The sequence below is a fragment of the Seriola dumerili genome, unplaced genomic scaffold (assembly GCF_002260705.1).
Source record: "Seriola dumerili isolate Sdu_G_001 unplaced genomic scaffold, Sdu_1.0 BDQW01000432.1, whole genome shotgun sequence".
Classification (NCBI taxonomy): domain Eukaryota; kingdom Metazoa; phylum Chordata; class Actinopteri; order Carangiformes; family Carangidae; genus Seriola; species Seriola dumerili.
Genome location: NW_019174687.1, coordinates 5,971,138 through 5,990,452, shown reverse-complemented (window position 1 = coordinate 5,990,452; position 19,315 = coordinate 5,971,138). Strand labels below are relative to the sequence as shown.

Here is a 19,315-nt window from a genome sequence, read left to right as displayed (position 1 = left end):
CAGCCTTCAAAATAAAAGTGTAGACATATAGGTAAAAAAATTTGTTTTTTTAAAGTTTTTTTTAAAATATAAGTTTTGTACTGAAAAAAATGTGATGAGAGAAGCTATTATTCAGAAACTACTGAGAAAAAAAGTCAATCTAATGCTGTTCTAATGTGTCTAGTTTGCGTTAGCTAGCTTTACACTAGTGTTAGCTTACAATTAAATGTTAATTTAACATCTGAGACATTACCAAATGTAATCAGCATGATAAACAGCTTTTTAATATAACATAAAATTTATAGCCGTACAAATCAGAGAATGGCGTAATGACAGTCGGGACAATAATGCCTACAATTATAGAGAAGGAGAAACACACTTTGAAAGGGAAACAGAGTTTGACACAACACCTGGAACTAAGGGTTAACAATTAGCAAGCTATGGTTAACTGTTAATTTGGGACATTTTTTTTTAGTCATTTTATTTTAGAGAGGTAGTTTTAGTTGCAAACAAAATTAATTATTAAATTAACACTGCACACCTCCTGTTTGGTTATTGCTTAAAACTGCAACACGCATTGCAGGAGAGTTTTATTTTGACAGGTCAGACCGGTAGTGTCACCGTTTAGTTGTGTCCGGCTTGACTTTGCTCGCTTTTCATTGGGAGTGTGGACGCTCAGCCTGAAGGAAGGAAGGTTCTGTGGAAACTTGAGGACATGCGGCGTCTTCTACAAACTTTAGTCAAACCGACCCTTTCTCCGAGCTGAAGAAAGATCCGAAGTGTGAAGAATGAACTGAACCGAAGCGGACAGGAAGAGGAGAGGAGGGGGGAGAACAGCCGTTCACTCCCATTGATCCTATATCGAGGTATTGATTTTGGGCCTGGCTTTGAAATAACACCGCTGTTTTTTTGTTTTTTTTTAGGAATAGATGCAATGGGAAATGTGCTGATTTTAAACATGTCACGGAGCTGTTTATATTATCTGCACTTGGATAAACTATGATGTCAGACTCAAAATCTAAATGAAACCTGATAATAACAAATACTGTATTTATATTAACGCATTAACGTCATTTTTCTTAAACTTGACAAAAGCTGCAGACTTTATTAAAACACATTTCATGCAGGACCAGCCTCTGCTTCCATAGTCTCAACTATCACAGTCAAGGCTGTCACAGGAAAAGCGTTCTGTTGTTCCCATGACCACCAGTATCTCGCCTAATGGGAAACCAGTTCATCACATCAGTAGTAATGGTTTGTGACCATTCAAGCTGAGACAGCTGCTTTGAGTAAGTTCTCACATATCAACACTGATGGCTGCTCTTGGCTTTGAAGTTTGTAAACATGTCTCAGATTATATAGACACGAACAACCTGCTTTCTCCCTTCCTTTCACAGAACAGTAAGACGCATATTAAACTGCAGCGTTCTCTGAGAAAATAAAGGGTTGAAGACAATAAAAACTCCAGTAAAAATCTGATGTGAGAAGCTTCATTTTCTGTTGTAGTTGACACTCTGTGACACAGAGAGGTTTTTATTCAACTAATAAACTCTAACTTGTCAGTCAGAGTATGTTGTGGTATTATATTGAATTAGCCTACATTATAATGTAAGCGTTATGACGAAATACAAGTGGCACCTTCAAATATTACGCAATCCAGATTCTACTTGTCCTGAAATGATGTGGATCGCTCGTCAGAAACAGTTTGATAATTTAAATGTGTAGCAAGCAAAAATACTAAAACATTCTCTGGTTCCAGCTTCTCAAATATGATATGATCTGATATTTCTTTTACTTTTTGTCTGATTCATGTGATTGCAAGTTGAATATCTTTGGGTTTTGGACTGTTGGTCAAGAAAAACAAGCTATTTGAGGATGTCATCTAGGGCTCTCAGAACATGTGAACAATATCGTCCACAACTTTTTCACAATTATTGAAAAAAATTAATCAGTTGAGTATTTGATTGAATAACAGATGGATCAGTCAAGAGTGACAATAACTATTTAAGCTTGAAAATCCATTGCAACACGATTTAAAAACTCAGGACAGTCTCAACGAAAATGGAAAGTTTAGTAGTTATAAATAGTAAATTACTCATTATTTTCCACAAATTCATTTAGTCAATAAACCAGGTTAGTTTTTTAAAAGTAGATTAGGATGATATATACCATCAGTGGAGTAAAAAGTATTCAGATCCTTTACTTAAGTAAAAGAACCAATTGAGTAATGTAAAAAATACTCCAAGTCACACATTCAAAAACCTACCTCAATAAAAGTACAGTATTATGAGAAAATGCACTTAACGTATTGAGATTAAAGAAAGGTAAAGCAGATACAATTGGCAGCTGTGACCGATACTTTAATATATAGGAGATTATTAGATTGTTAATACTGATGCATTAATTATTTAAGCATTTTTTTCATAAGCATTCTAGTGTGTAGCTACTCGAGGTGGAGTTAGTACTTTAAATACAGTTTGGTTCTTTAGTCCAGTTTCATTAACCTGGGAGTCGGGATTCCCACTAAGGGTCACAAGATAAATCTGAGGGCTCATGATATCATTGATGGGGTCAGATTTGTTACACAAATTTGTATTTGAAAAAAATGTCACCTCTTAAAGGCCTTGAATAGTTAGGCCTCAACTAGAGGTCACAAGCCAAAAAGGTTGGGAACCACCGACTTAATCTTCAAAAATGCATCAAATTTGATAGACTTACTGTTTTTTGTTGAAAATCTTAATCTGGAGACACAGTTACTGTATATCAAATGTAGGTGAGTAAAAAGTAAATTCTGTCCCTGTGAATTGTATTGAAGCAGAGGTATAAAGCAGCATTAGATGGAAATACAAGTACCTTAAAATCATACTTAAGTACAGTACTTTAATTTATTTATTTACTGTCCACCACTGTTGTGAAATGAAAAACTGCTAACTGACATATTTTGTCACACCATGTACACTGTAATAGCTCTCTCTTTAATTTTGCTAATCAATGTGCAGTATTGCTTTTACCATCAATGTGATAAAATATCTTGAACTGTTTGGCTATTTTATACATAAATTGTTCCTCAGTTGTTTTTCCAGGAAAAACACTACATCACTGTACATGTAAAATACAGTAAGTACGGTGCATTGTGTTATGTAAGAGATTCTATAAAATACAGTGAGAGAAGTCGTCACCCAGTCTTGAATCCTGCTCTGCTCTGTTTGTGCTCTCTCAGGCAACGCCAATAATTTCATCATTTTTTATTGTTATTTTTCAGTTCCAAAGATTATAAATGGTTAAAAGGCCCTCCTCAGAGTTTTTCGCTCTCCCTCTCTAGCAGATGGATGTGTTTCAGATCACAGTTACAGCCAAGTTGGCAAGTCCATCTCAAATGTGGTTTTATGATCTACAGTTAGTCATCCAGCGATGGCATGCTTGTGTGAATTTGTGCCGACTCAAACATTTTTGAGCTATACTTCCCTGGTTCATAGAAGTTCTCGCTGCATTGTTATGTTTTTTTTTCTTTTCTCTTTTTGTTCCCTGCAGGGCTCCTGTAGTAAAGATGCAGGCTGCCGCTGCTGCTCTGGCTCTGACTGTGCTCAGTGTTCTCTTCAGCCTGGACGGCCTGTGTGCCCACAGGTCCAAACCAAACCAGTGGCAGCACCACAACGACAGAAACACTCAGAATGATGAGACAGAACCGAAGCAGAAGAACCAGCCGCACATCATATTCATCCTCACGGACGACCAGGTGTGTGTGTGTGAACGAGCCGGTGTGAGAGTGTGTTTTCTCAAATCTCGAATTTGGCTGATTATGTTGATAGCAGCAAATACATTGTACACATTACAAGTTGTTAAACTTCAAATATATGACACGATTTTTATATGAGAACAGATGATTTCCTGCATATTGTGCACTACAAATTATAGGGTCCCAAAAGGATAACATTAACATCATTGTAATTTAACATTATGGCAAAGTGTGCCAAGTCAAAAGTAATTGAAAATTGGTCAATGGAAAGAAAATGAATGAGCTATTTTGATAATCAGTTAATCATTACAGTCATTTTTAAAGGAAAATATGCCAAATATTTGCTGGTTCCAGCTTAGATACAATAGAGAGATGGCGAGCTCTGATGCGTGTTAGCATTTGATCTTTACAAAACAATTTGAACATGAATTTAAGTTTGAAAGGTACAGCATCTATAGCATGAAAACAAATATTACAGATATAACATATTCATAACTTCAGGTTAGCAAAACCAGTTGCATTATAGTGACTAATTGTTGCTGTCAAAAAGCCACCGAGGGGCTGCTGTCAGGTTGAGTAGTGCTACACGCTTCCAATAGAATTACCAGTTTATACAGGTCCATACAGCTTGTTGTCGAATATTGTTTTCACATGAAATAAAACAAATGTTCCAAGAAAGGTACATACCATAAACTACGCATGGTATGGTTACAGCAAGGTCTGAACATGGTGAGAAACTGTTTGCCTCTCACACAGAGCAGCAACACACCTGAACCTGATTGCCTTGACCTCCTTAACCTCCATCAGTTATCTCACTTATCTCCGCCTGGTGGTCGGTGGTGTAAACAAATAAATACATAGAGCTGGAAATGGTTCCAGGATATAAAGAACCGGACAGGAATTAGAAAGTGTGTAACTTTTGTAATGACAACCATAATGAAACAATTAACAGAGCTCTTTAATGCCTCCATGACTCTGTCACAGGGCTTCAATGACATCGGCTACCATAACCCAACCATCAAGACTCCCACTCTGGACAAACTGGCGGCGGAGGGCGTGACGCTGGAGAATTACTATGTCCAGCCCATCTGCACGCCGTCACGCAGCCAGCTCATCACTGGCAGGTACTGATGTCTCTTTACTGACCTCCTGCATCAAATGTGGGCAATGTGTCCGACTGCCTGTTATACAAAGTACTCTAGACAGCATGCTGGATTTTGAATACATATCTGTGGTCATTGGTGATCAATACAATATTTGATATTCTTGAGTTAAAGCAACATTGATTTTTTTTTTCTTGTTTTTGTTTTTTTTTTTCTTTTTTAACCCTGTTGAACATGTTTTAATATAAAACTGTACAGCAGTAGTATTTGTTGTAGGGCTGTAGGTTATGATCATTTGTATTTATATATAGTCTATATAGTCTTTTGCATTTTTTTTTATTATTTACTTTGATCATTTTTATCAGAAAATAGATAAAGAATAAAGTTTTATTACTTCTTTTTTGTTTTACCAACAGTCCTAAATCCCAAAATACTCAATTTACAGAAACATAAAACAGGGACAAAAAGCAAATCGGCAAATTTTAGACACTGAAACTAGGAAATGTTTAAAAGTTTTGACTAAAAATGACTTAAACCATCGTCTGACAAATACTTTGGGCACTGATTTATACACTCTGGTCTTATTTTACTCTGGTTTGACAGACAGATGGTTTCAGGGTATTTTTCAACACCTTTTTACAGCATGTTGTGATTATTAGTTCAAGACTTTATCGATCCTCAGGAAGTAAATTCATGTGTTGGAGAGGCACAAGAAACAGGTAAAGAGAAAGTGATTATTGAAAATGAAGCTAGATCAAATGAAATTAAAGAAAGAAGTTAACGTCAAACCCTTCAGATCGGTCTGACACAAAAGACGTGGACGCTGACCAGAGAGCAGAGGAGTTATTGAGTCTGAGGCTCTGGTTCAAATGAGGTAGCTGCTCTGAATAATCTGATTATTGATTAGGCAACCTGAGAATAAATGAGTCCCTGGTTCTGTTGTGAGGCCTAACAGTAGATCCTGTGTGTGAGCAAAACAAGCATAACAATAACAAGCCCCCCCCCCCCCAGATATCAGATCCACACTGGACTACAGCACTCCATTATCAGACCCAGGCAGCCGAGCTGTCTGCCATCACACATGGACACGCTGCCTGAGAGGCTCAGAGAGGCTGGATACACCACACATATGGTCGGCAAGTGGCACCTAGGCTTCTACAGGTGAGATGGAGACTGTGCAGGTGTTAGTATGGCTGATTATGACTAGGTGTTTTCATTGTTTTGTCACTATTAACAAATAAATTATGATTTAGAAGAAGAAGAAATCAGAGGCTCAAAAGTCTGATATTTTATCATTTAGTTGATGCCGATTGATGATCGATCAGTAACAGCCACACTTGAATTGGGGGTGAAAAGGTTGCTGTCATTGAAAAGGGGGGATGTGATAGATGTTCGGATGGGGATAATTATTTCCTCAAGGGCATTTATAGTGTTGCTCTTGGCTGTACACACAAAAAGTGAGAGGAATAATGGTGTGAACAATGAAAGAAGAAGTTCCATCTCCCCCTAATCTGCTGTTGGAAAGCATAGGGGGAGGGGGGTTTTAGATGCTGTTCAACCATCCAACAAACACGGCGGTTGAAACATACCGACACCTTAAGTTCAGTCTGGGTCCTCGGCCTTTCATCACACACTGTTTCACACGTGGGATGCAGCCGCTATGTTGAACCTCCAGAGTCACGACCCGTAGAACTCAGACTGCTAGTGCTACGAGTTTCATAAATATGAACATATTAATCATCAGATGATCATTTCTATGCTCAGCTATAAGCTCATTCACCTGCCAGGCTGCTCAGTGTGAGCAGGCGTAATGTAGGATGTGAATATGAATAGATTTGACTCGTGTTGTCAGTTATTGTGGTCATTTTCAAAAAGAATGGCATGTTGTAAAAATAATCTACAACTGAGCATAAAAACACAACCTCAAAAATATGATATCTTCACACTTTGTAAGCAGTTTGTTTTTTATGTCCAAATCCAGCGAAATGGTCTCTCAATCAAAATTAGTGTCATTTGTTTGAATTTAGTCAGACCACCAGTAAAAGGTGGCTGGGTGTTAAGGTTACATTAGAATAAGGAGAGCCTAATAAAGCAGTTTGTGAGCTATCGCTGCAGCTCTGTGAAAAAGTTGGTAATAAGGTGAATAAATAGAGCTGAACCACTGTATATATTGTATTTTTTTGTTCGTTTTGAAGGTTAAAGGTACCCTGTGGGGATTTCGGGCCACAAGCAGCACTATAGAGCAGGGTTATGATGAGTGGGTTCACAGTTTGTTTGTATCACATGCAAAAGCAAGAGGACACAGGTGACGCGATTTATGTTTCTCACCTGTAAATGATTTCACACTCTTCCACTGATCGCTGATTGTAATATGCGAACACAGGGAAGACGACAAGCACAACAAAAAAACTAGAATCACCTCCTCGCGGCTGTCTGTCTCTGCCACTCAGACTAGTTTGAGGTTACACGACTTTTAGCCAGTGTCATATAAAATATGAACCATTTGTGTGAAATTTTGTCATAATTTCTGTGTGAAGTCTTGAGTAACGACTAAAAGTGTTTTCTGAGGTCACCGTGACCTTGACCTTTGACCACAAAAATCTAATCAGTTTGTCTTTGAGTCCAAGTGAACGTTTGAGCCTTATTTTAAGGGATTCCCTTGAAGAGTTCTGGAGATATCGCATTCACAAGGCCAAAACCACGTTTTATATGGTCACAGTGACCTTGACCTTTGACCAAAACCCAATCGGTTCATCCTTGAGTCCCAGTGAATGTTTGTGCCAAATTTGAAGAGGTTCTGTCAAGGCGTTACTGAGATACAGTGTCCAAGACGGATGGATGCACGTACAACCCCGAAAACAATAAGCCTCCTATGCATAGAAAGGCGGTTTTGCAAATCTTTTAAAAGGAAGGGAATTCATCAACACTTTGCTTGGGCCTCGTGGTTAGACACAATGTGTTTTGTTGAGAAACTGAGACTGTTAATAGACCTAGAACAAAGCTCCACAGGGTGCCTTAATACCTCTGTACGCTGCACGTGTCTAACAACATGATGGAAATGTGGAGCTCAGTTTACTTTATCACTTTCCCTTCAGGAGAGCATGCCTGCCAACCAGAAAGGGTTTCGACACTTTCTTTGGCTCTTTAACAGGAAGTGTGGATTACTACAGGTAAATTTATTACTATAAGAATTACTAAGTTGGCAGTTCGCTTTCTGTCTTTATACTCAGTATTTCAATAACTCACATTTCTCCATCTGTCTCCAGTTATGGGTCCTGTGATGGCCCAGGGTTGTGCGGGTATGATCTTCATGATGACGAGGGCGTGGCGTGGGGCCAGGAAGGGAAATACTCCACCACGCTGTTCACTCAGAGAGCTCGCAAGATCCTCGAGAGTCACGACCCTGCAGACAGGCCGCTCTTCCTGCTGCTCTCCCTCCAGGTATCACGCTAAAGTTTGATACATCAGAAATGTGTCAATGAGAACATGTTGAACCATCATACAGAGAGAAAACTGTTTTTTCATGAATAGCTGCATAAAATATGTCAGATACAATACAGCCCGACATGTGTTTTGACGCTGTGCTAGTTTATGTCTGGATGTGAGCTGTCAGAGAAGTTGGAAAAACACAGAGGCCACATTAAAGTGTTTGTTTGCCTGTCTATGAGCATCAGAAACTCATTTAGAGACCGTTTGGCTCATAAGGACTCTAACCGTTAAATTAAAAGCACGCCACACAGAAAATGTAACTTGATGTTAAAAGCGTTGTAACTCAAAAGAGAAAGAGAAGAAGAGATATTTGTTTGTTCTCGATCTTTGTGGGAAGCTGTGCTCATTTGATTAGAAGTTTTGAGCTTAGGGGGGATTTGAGAAAATATAGCCAATGTCCTGGCAAAGAGCAGCAAAATAAAGGGCTGTTTTATTTTGATTTTCCCTGTTAAGGCGTTCCAACATATGCACCATGAATTAGTGCCGTGGGCCATTCTGGGAAATTCAAGACATCACTAACTGAAGTAGAGGTAGATGAGAAAATTGAGGAACATGGGTTAACATGAAAAAAAAACCTTATGAAATAACTATAACATAGTTGGTAAGGATTATACAGTTTATCTAAGAATCAAGGTGCTTCCCTTTTCAGAACTTTGAAAAGCTCACTGTATTTCTCTAAACTGTGAAAACATGTTTCCACCAGGCAGTCCACACTCCTCTACAGCCTCCTAAGCCTTACATCTACCCCTACCGTGACATGGCTAACGTTGCCAGGAGAAAGTTTGCCGCCATGGTTTCCACAGTGGACGAGGCGGTCCGAAACGTCACCTACGCCCTCAGAAAGTACGGATACTACAAGAACAGTGTCATCATCTACTCCACCGACAACGGTGCCCAGCCGTTTACAGGAGGCAGCAACTGGCCGCTGCGAGGCCGTAAGGTATCATTATGTTTTTCTGCCACAGTTTCATGCACTTAAGAAATTTATTTTAACATATTTATAACAAATGAACTTCATTGCTGTGTTTTCAGGGTACATATTGGGAGGGCGGAGTCCGCGGTGTGGCATTTGTACACAGTCCTCTGCTGAGACGCAGGAGACGCGTCTCCAAAGCTCTGCTCCACATCACTGACTGGTTCCCCACGCTGGTGAGCCTGGCCGGGGGAAACATCAGCCAGGTCAGTGGAGCTCAGTACTTTCCTATAACAACATATGTGTTGCATTCTTGCTATTTCTTACCCTTTTTAGGACTTTTGAATGTGTTTTTGGCTTTGATGCTTATCTTCAGGCCTGTCTTTACAATGACTGTTAGATAGCAAAGGTCAGATACCGGACCATTTTATTGTGCTGCAAAACAGACCAGAGATAAGGATGCATTTCTCACCATGGACATCCAAGCTACCGATATAAGCACTCATGTCGCTGTAAAGCTGTTCAGAGTCCACTGGATTCAGGGTTCTGTATGTTTTTTTTTCCAGTTGTCTGCTATAATTTGCTCTGTGGTAACTTGACTGACTCTGTATCTACCACTGATTTTATCTCAATGGATGAGTTTATTTGTTGTTACAGTCAGCAGTGATATGGCTTCAGACTTTACTAAAGTTCAGGTTACAATGCTACTGTAAAACTGTCATTACTTGACTGACTGTCATGTAGATAAATGTGCTCTTGACTTATTTTGATGAGTGCACTTTTCCCAAACATTGGCTTCATAGACGCTTTGTGCTTAGATCAGACATAAATTTCTTTCATTGGCAAGTAAATGCAGTGTGTGTTCAGTTCCCAAAAAGCTTTATTGGCTTCATATGAAAGTAGGTTTCCATTGGAAAAGCAGATGAGCAAGTCTATCACCAATCAGCACACATATCTGACTCATCCAGACACTCTATAGCCTTTGTTACCAAAGGGAATTTGTAATTATTTACTCCTGTGTGGTGAATGTACAAGTACTTCTTCTGGCAACATTCTGGTTTCATAGTATCTTCTTTCACTCATTAAAAGAGACCTTTCCTTACCTTGCTTTGTATTCTTTGTGATGTATGTACTTGTCTCCTTCTCAGAGTCAGGGCCTGGATGGTTTTGATGTTTGGCCCACCATCAGCGAAGGGAAGGAGTCACCTCGTCAGGAGATCCTTCACAACATCGACCCCCTGCACAAACCTCCGGTTCAAACCATGACCTGGGACGTGGGCACAGAGGAAGCCTCAGGTAACTAACAGGAAAATGTCAAACGTTGTTGTACTCAACAGCCACTGTAAAGATAAAGGTATTACAGATGTTTACTCAGGTTACAGAGCACCAGTTATTTTTAGTGGAAACAGTAACAGTATCAGTGAAAAGCAGGATAGTTCAAAGGCAAGTGTATTTAGCTTCTTCTGACATTTTATGTCTCTGAAATTAACAGTATTATTTTTAAGTATGAAATCTTGAGCTTGGAAAAAAATTGTTCAGGTTAAGCTTTCAACCACATCTCATGTCTTCTATCAGCGGATGGAGTCTGCTCAGTGGTCCTGTATATTAGTAATGAACTGTATACAGTATTGTGCAAAGGTTTAAGGAATGATTCCGTGAATAGTTTTTATTTATCAATCAATGCAAAACAAGGTGTAGTAAACAGAAAAACCTAAATCAAATCAATATTTGTTGAGACCACCTTTTGCCTTTAAAACAGCACCAGTTTCATTTGTGCACACTTAGTAGGTAGGTTATATAAAGCACATGACAATTTGCATAATAGGAAGACAAGAAAAGAAGGAAAGGAACTAGTAAAATAATAAACCCAAGCAAGAAAAACAGGAAAAAAGAAGGAATATATAATTCAAAGGAAGTGACAGCAAAAGAGAGACATATAGTGCCAAAAGGAGTGAAGACAGAAATGTAGATATGTAGGAAGGAAGGCAGAGGTTAAAGGAGTGTTTTCTTTATACCTGTCATTTGTGTGTTTTTTTGTCAGTACACTCATCAAAAGGTCCAGCATTTAAGAAGCCAAAGAAGAAGAAGAAAATTCTGAGGCAGCAACCAAAGCAAAAGTCAGCGTTCAGGTTAAAAACCACCAAGAAACCTCAGACATTTTCCCATCATGCTGCTAAACCTAAACCCAGAGCTAAATCCAAGCCCCCTCCCAAACTGAAGCATAAGCCCCTCCCAAAATCAAAGCCCATACCTAAACCCAAGACCAAAGCCTACCAGCATCAGTTCCTGTCCCACTACAGGCCTCATCAGGAGTCCCACTCTAGTGGTGCTCCATCAGTGTCAGGAATGTCCCGACTCAGATCTCAGCCTCAGGTTCAGTCACGTTTAAGGACAAAATCCAGGCGGGCCACGTCCCAGAAGCAGCACTTGTCAGGGTCAGGATCACCTCAGCCAAAATCCAAGATCCAAAATCCACAGCTCAGATTACATTTAAAGACTAAGTCCAGGAGGATGTTATCCCAATATCAGAACACGTCCCAGCCGATGACATCCCATCCAATGCCCCAGTTTAGGCCTCAGTTATCCCAGCCGGTGTGGGACACATCAGTCCAGGCTGCTATCAGAGTCGGGGACTGGAAGCTGCTAACAGGAGACCCAGGCCATGGAGACTGGGTCCCCCCACAGGTATTGTAACACATTTAGACCAATGTTAGTAGGATTATTTTTACTCTGATTCAAATTGATCATGAAATAATCATCACGATTAAAATTTTGATCCTCAGGTACTCGCCACTCTCCCTGGTCGCTGGTGGAACCTTGAACGCACCCTCTCGTCTTTCTACAAATCCTCCTACCACAAAAACATCTGGCTGTTCAACATCACAGGCGACCCGTACGAGCGGCACGACATGGCAGACCAAAGGCCAGATGTGGTCCAACAGCTGCTGGCCCGGCTTGCTTACTACAACCAAACAGCCGTTCCAGTTTACTTCCCCCCTGACGACCCTCGAGCCAATCCCAACGAGCACGGCGGCGCCTGGGTGCCCTGGGTGGAGGAAGAGGAGGGCGAGGAGGGAAAATATCAAGGGGTGTACAAGAAAGGCAAGAACAGCAAGAAGAAGAGGAAGAAGACGAGGTGCCGGCTGTGCAAGCTGAAGTCGTTCTTTCTGAAACTGAACACCAGGATGATGTCCAATCGGATCTGAGGTGTCGACTCAGATTTTTAACTATGAGATGAATGTGTCAAAGACTTCAACATTTTGAAATGTTGTATTTTCAATGTTCCATCTTCACTTCTTAAACCCAGTGAAAAAAAGTGGTCACCAGGTGGGTTAACTCCACTACATTCAGCTTAAGTAAACCTCTTTCTTACATGTCCATTCACTGGCTTCTCTCTGCTACTTGTTCCTCTAAAAATCAACATGATAGTCATACATGCAGCCGTGCTGTAAATGATCTGGTAATTAGGGATCTGAGGTGTCACTGACAGTCCAGCTGGATTGTAAAGACCTTTTCACTGAAATTTAAAGGGTCAGTCCACTCAATATACTAACACATATTATCTCACTTAGCCAGGGAGACAGTCTGTTTTACAATATTTTGAAAATTGGTCTGCTGTCAACCTAATATGATCGAGTCTTACTAGAAGCATTTTTTCCTGTTACAAGTTTTCAGTATAAAAACATTGATGATAGTGAGGTCTGTGAACTATTCTGAGCAAGTATTTGGGACAAAATTTCCATGTCCAAACTTCCAGTAGAAATGAATGCAGACATAGATAACACCATATTAATGTCTGCATGGCTGGATAACTGAACTTTAAATTACAACAGGATGCCAGAGGTGGTTTTTTAACCTCTGTTCTCAGAGGTTGTGACTGCTGTTATTTTCATTGTGTCAACTGTTTCTTCGTTATTTTTTATTCCATTTCATTTTCATCACTTACAAACTGACAGAGTTCCTGGCACAAGGACTGACTGTGTGACAGTAAAATGTGTATTGACACTGTAAATGATTTAATTATGTTAAACTATAAACAGAAAACTAGCATTTTCAAGAATCTGTTATTAAAGTGATGTTGACAGATTTTACTGTATGTTTACATCCAGAATTCATATACTTAAAAATCCTAATTTAGGGTTTAGAAGCTGATGTTTATAGTGACAGTGCATGATCATGATAATTATATATCACTTTGTTGTTTTTCTTTGTCTGCCATAAATAAGAAAACATTACAAAGGAGTTTTTAATATATTTGTTTTTAGATATTATCAGTTTAGTTCCACATCACAGTGATTTCAGATGTTTTTCTATTATTTGTTTTTAGTTATAATGTGTTTACATATTACTATGGCTGAAACAGGCCTTTGGATACTGTGGTTTTTTGAATGTACTGACAGTAGCAAGCATCTTTTGACTATGAATTTACAGTATGTGTTTTTAATTCACTACATCTTACTGTGAACAGCAGAAACCTTAATTTGAAAATAGTATTTTACCTATTTGGCCCTATATAATATTTTAATATTTATATGCTTTATGCAAATCAGCATTTAAGTTTCAGGGGGAAAAGTTATTTGCTCTGGTTCTACTGCTCCTCAACACAAAATGATCTCTTCAGTCCATCGAAGACATACAGTACACAAAATGAGCCAGTTGAACACAACAACAGTAGCTGCCATTCACCTCTAATGTAAAGATCCTAATGATTTTGTGTTGTCACTTAAAGCTCATGTATTCAGAAAATAGAGAGAAGGAGGTAAAATGTGTTACAGCAAAAGTTTTACCATCATAAGAAACATCTTTGAAGTTAGATGTTGGTTTTCCACTTGAGCAAGACACCTAACCTCTAAATATTTCAGTGTATTTGCTCAATATCTAACAAACCACGTCTGTGGCTGTTCTGCAACAGTGCACGGCAGTGTGAGTGTGGAGCAGAGAGTTCCTGAGAAACACTTTAAATGGACGCTTGATTCCTCCACCCTGAGTAAATAAAGGTAAAATCAGATCAACAGCGACTCTGTCCTTTTATTTTATGTATGCTGGCTACATGCCATTGCTTTCACTAATAAGACTCAATAAAAAAATAAGGACGTGTATATTGTAGTGAAATGCTTTATGTTTTTATATGTTTTTTAAGTCTTTTACGTATGATACTATGTACTTTCAGTGCAGGCCTATAGTCAAATAAGTTCATATGGCTATGAAAGGCTTCCCTGTCACTGTCTGACTTATTTTGTATAATTACAGGGTCAGGGTACATGTCACAATTCAGACTTGAATATCTTAAGTTCTCATTTTATGACTTAAATCTGACTCGAGCACAAGTCTCAAGTCTGCACCGCGGATACAAACTGCCAAGATTATTGATGCATTAATATTTCATACTAATTGGTCATGAAAGCCATGAATGCCAGCACATTAAACATGGCTGATTTATACATGCTGCGCACACAAAAAGTTAAGGATGGCTATACTTTTAATAAGAATTACAAATCTGAGGATCATTATATGTTCATGTTTCCAAATCGGTCCAAATGCTCTCATGCTAGTACAACTTCAAATCCTGCACAATAAATGTACACAGAATAAAACTATTAGAAATGTAGCCTACGTTTTGTTACATAGTGTACAGTATATTAGAAACACAATTTAACCACTAGGTGGTGCCAGTTATCAACAATCCCTGCAGTTCACAGTCTCCCGAGCTTTTCCCTTCATTTGTAAATTACACACACACACACACACACACACACACACACACACACACACACACACACACACACACACACACACACACACACACGGGCTACAATTGGATTTTCCACGCTTGCTGTCGCCTTCCTACTTCACACTGTTTCCACTAAGAATCCTTTTGTCCCTGAACACGTGGGGTTATGTAATCCTCTGGGATTAAAATATCATTAAGTTCAGGAAGTTGCTGGTTCTGCTGAGGAGCTGCTGGTTAGATGCCCACACCAAAAAGTGAGCGTGTTGCTGATGTGCCTTTGAACAATATTGTTCTTTTTTTTTTCATTTTAAAAATAAAACAGATTTAGAAAACTTGTTTTAGGGTTATATCTAAGGTCAGATTTCATTTTTCCCATTAGCTGGTGAGTGCTAAAAACAGCTTATGTTTGTGTTGCACTATGAGACTTGAAATGTAATGGATGGGCTGTCCAGCCTCCATACAGAGTGACCTGTATGATTCATGGGTAAACAAAAATACAGTTGCTATTGTTGCCTTAGAAACCTGCTACCTATTTATGGTCGAGACACAAATCACTGATCATATTTGTCGATACAAGGTCATATCTATGGGGATTTACAACAGTCTGTTATTTACATTATCTACAATAGATTAGTGCAAAACTATGCAAAACCTTTGATGCAAACTGTGAAAGGGAAAACCTCAGCTTTTGTTCAATTTAATACCTTTTGTTGTCAATTGGTTAATCAATTGGTTGTAAAATTTTGTTGTAGATGTAATACACAGTACACATTATCAAAACCATTTGGCATTTACATTTTTTTGTACACACCACCAGGAAAAGATGTATTTCAGTTGAGAACCAAAACCTTTCAGCTTTGACAGAGTGAATCAGGACACTCATGTTACGACTTTAACAATGTATTGCATCAAAAACACATTGGAGTGTGTTCTGTGGAACAAATGTGAGTTTGACAAGGACCATCTCTGAGATACACCAATACCTGATGAACATGAGAATTTATTTTCACCAAGTTGTATCCAGCTATGCAGGTAGTTTTGGTTTTATTTGCTAAGGTTTTGTTTCCAATATTTCTGCCTGCATGCTGATACAAGGTTAATGGAATTTCATTTTTAGTGCTGAAAGCATTGAAAAAACACCTCTTTCCAATAACAATGTTCCCATTACTGTGAATAATCAGATTTAATAGGGAATAATTACTTGGTAGGAGGTAGTTCTACTGAAAACTGTTCAAAGTGAATTCAGCCGAGGTATATGAAGACAAAATAAGCTCTATATATTGTTCATACTGCCAAGAGTTAAAGTTAGAAGTTGTCCTGTCTCTTAATTCTTTCTGACTTCCCTGCCTTGTTGGTCATATATGATAATAAACTGAATACCCTGGTGTTGGTTTACTAAAAGGAGCCATTTGAATACAACAACTAGTAAAGACTTTAGCAATGTGTAAATCAGTTGGAAGGAAACATCTATAGCACTGACCAAGGAGCAGTCAACAGGAAGTCACTGTAGCATCACAAGCAAGTCTTCATACAGTTTAGTTTGCGAAATATCTGATTATGCTAACCCAAACTGAGGCTAGCTAATTGGTCAAATGTTATTAGCATGCTTTCGAATTTATGGTATGTTGTCATATTTTTGTGAAATGTAATGTGGTTTGGACTGTGTCAGACCTCATTTGGAGACAATGAGGAGGCTTGTGCACAAAACCACAAAACAGGAAAAGACAGATGAAGTGAAAACAAGACCGAACATAATCCCTTTGTAAAAAAAATCGCCAAAAAAAAGAAAGAAAGAAAAACATTACCAGAGCTACCGCACACACCTCACAGCTTGAATGAGCAAGCTCATACATAAATAATGCAGTCATTTCTCTCACACACAGTCACGCTTTCTTTCATCTCTCACACCTTGAATTAACAAGTTTACATAAAAATATCTCCCTTCTCGCCTTCTCTGTCACCCCCCACTTTCTCTCTATGTCTCACACACACACACACACACACACACACACACACACACACACACACACACACACACACACACACACACACACACTAACAGAGACATAATGCAATTGTGTAACCAACAATGCTGTCTTCATCCTGCTCCCCTCCAGGGATCCAGGGTAATATGAGATCTATAGAAGCGGAGCACGTGGGCGGCTGTGAAATTAGGATTCCCTTACCACAGACTTGCTTTTTGGACAGTTTCTGCTGACACTATCAAAAACTCATAATTGAGTTTTGTTCTGTGGTCGGACTGACACGAGCCTCGGTTTTTACTCTTTTACTAGGTTAAAAAAAAGAAAAAACACTCACACAAAAGAAAAAAGGCACAGTGTTCCCGGTCATATCCTGAATTATGATGCTTTCAGACGGTACACAGAGACTTTTTAACAAAATCCCTGAGTCTAATTTTGGAGAAAAGAAACATGTGAATGTAACTTCACAACATGACACATGTTGCAGGTGTGCAGTTATGTCCTAGTCAGACCAGTCTGACATAAGACCACCAACTGCATTAAAATTAACACCAACGCATCATCACCACCCTCCCCTGAGGCTGAACTTGTATTTTCTTTTTTAAAAAAACACAAAGCCCCTCTCTCTTCTTTCCCCTTTTCACTCACAATTGCATCACTTCTTGGGCTCTCTGTCTTCAGAGTTACTATGTCTTCACTCTTTAGTGTTGGGGGTGAGGGCTTCTAGCTGCTGCTCTTGATACTCCTTACATTCAATTTAAAGTTTAAATTATAATAGAAGTGGTGTGATGTTTGCATCTATTATCATTTAAATTACTTTTTTACTTTGGTTTGTATCACTTCATTTGCTGCTGCAGTGGCCCAGATCGCCCATGAGATTCCTTCAAGTTTTCTCTCATTATCTGAAAGGTTTCATTGTACTTTGACAGAACAGAGTACACTGCCACTAGTAGACAATATGCTGTAGCTGGGACTGAACTATTCTGCTAACCTAAAGACACCGGTGTACTTCATTAAAAGTGCTCGTCAGATGGTCGAATAGCTTCAGAAACCTCCTACCCGTTACTTCTTCTTTTCTTAACACAGCTATTACAGACAACAAATTGTACCTCACTGTAGATACAGTATTAGTTCTTGTAGTTGGAGCTCACACTATCTGGTATGCATTTCTTTCTGCAAACATTTGACTATGCATTCAAGGCAAACATAATGAGATTAATCAGGCATCCTAGTTGACTGTGTTGTTACAACAAATTGTAAATGTTCTTTTGTTTTTAGTGATAACATTATAAAACTTCAGAGAACTTGTAAGACAGAGAATAGCAAACAACTCATTTAATTCACATATGCACAGTCCAGAAGATGCAAGCCGTCATCCTGATGTGCTGCAAGATTACTGGAGAGACAGACGAGTAGCGATGGATACTCCACTTTCAAATCAAAGAACAAGGAGTGAAACACTCCACATTGTGAGTGGGCTTAGAAACCAGACTGCTATTGAGTCAAAGTGATCAGGCGTTTGCAGACAACCTTGATCATCCCTATTTGCCCTCTGAGTCATCAGCTTTTAATGAGTCTGCCAGTCCACAACATCTCCACCGAGTGTATCTGCTGTTCATTAGGGCTCTGCCTGGTAATTGAAAGCAGTGACTATAGACGAAGATATAAAGGTGGCCGGGAGAGATAAAGTCAGTATACATGCAGGCCAAGAGCACAGATAATGAGGCCGGGGTTTGAGAGCATCTTTTGTGCCCCGCTCTTTTCAGCTTTGATTGTGCTCTATAGAAAATAACTTCGCTCAAAGCACCGACCGGCTGGCATCACCAAGCTTTCATTTACTACAGCAGCAGAGCTTACACAGCAACAAATATCACTGATGTCAATGAACACAAGTTTTGCAAAGTCATGAAGGATTCAAATGAAGTATTTCTGGTAGTTTTTCTAGGAAATGCAGAAATGCAACTATTTTTCACTTACCTACTACTACAAAACTCAACTAGAATTACCGCCTCACGGTTGTATGCCTCCGAGTTATTGAAATATCACATTCACAAGGCCAAAACCGTTTTTTGATGGGTCACAGTGACCTTGACCTTTGACCACCAAAATATAATCAGTTCATCCTTGAGTCCAAGTGAATGTGTGTGCCAAATTTGAAGAAATTCCATCGAGCTGTTACTGAGATATCGTGTCCACAAGAATGGGACAGACAGACGGAAAGAGGTACAGATGAACAACCCGAAAACAATATGGCTGTCGCCGGCGTGGAGGCATAAAGATGAGCATGTACTACCACAACTGTAGCAACTAACACTTTCTCTATTTCCCTTATACATTGCACCAAACTGCACAGGCCATTCTTGGAAATATCCTTGTGATTAA

At 39.1% G+C, this 19,315-nt stretch overlaps 1 protein-coding gene across 1 annotated transcript; it reads left to right on the top strand.

Moving 5' to 3' along the window:
- Positions 1–713: 713 nt before the first annotated feature.
- LOC111233893 (arylsulfatase I-like) lies at positions 714–14,266 on the top strand. The gene is made up of 11 exons (XM_022761806.1): positions 714–845; positions 3,511–3,715; positions 4,700–4,839; positions 5,830–5,979; positions 7,914–7,988; positions 8,085–8,259; positions 9,011–9,247; positions 9,340–9,486; positions 10,369–10,516; positions 11,262–11,905; positions 12,004–14,266. The coding sequence occupies exons 2-11, from the start codon at positions 3,527–3,529 to the stop codon at positions 12,424–12,426; spliced, it is 2,328 nt and encodes a 775-aa protein (XP_022617527.1). The 5' UTR covers positions 714–845; positions 3,511–3,526; the 3' UTR covers positions 12,427–14,266.
- Positions 14,267–19,315: the final 5,049 nt, after the last annotated feature.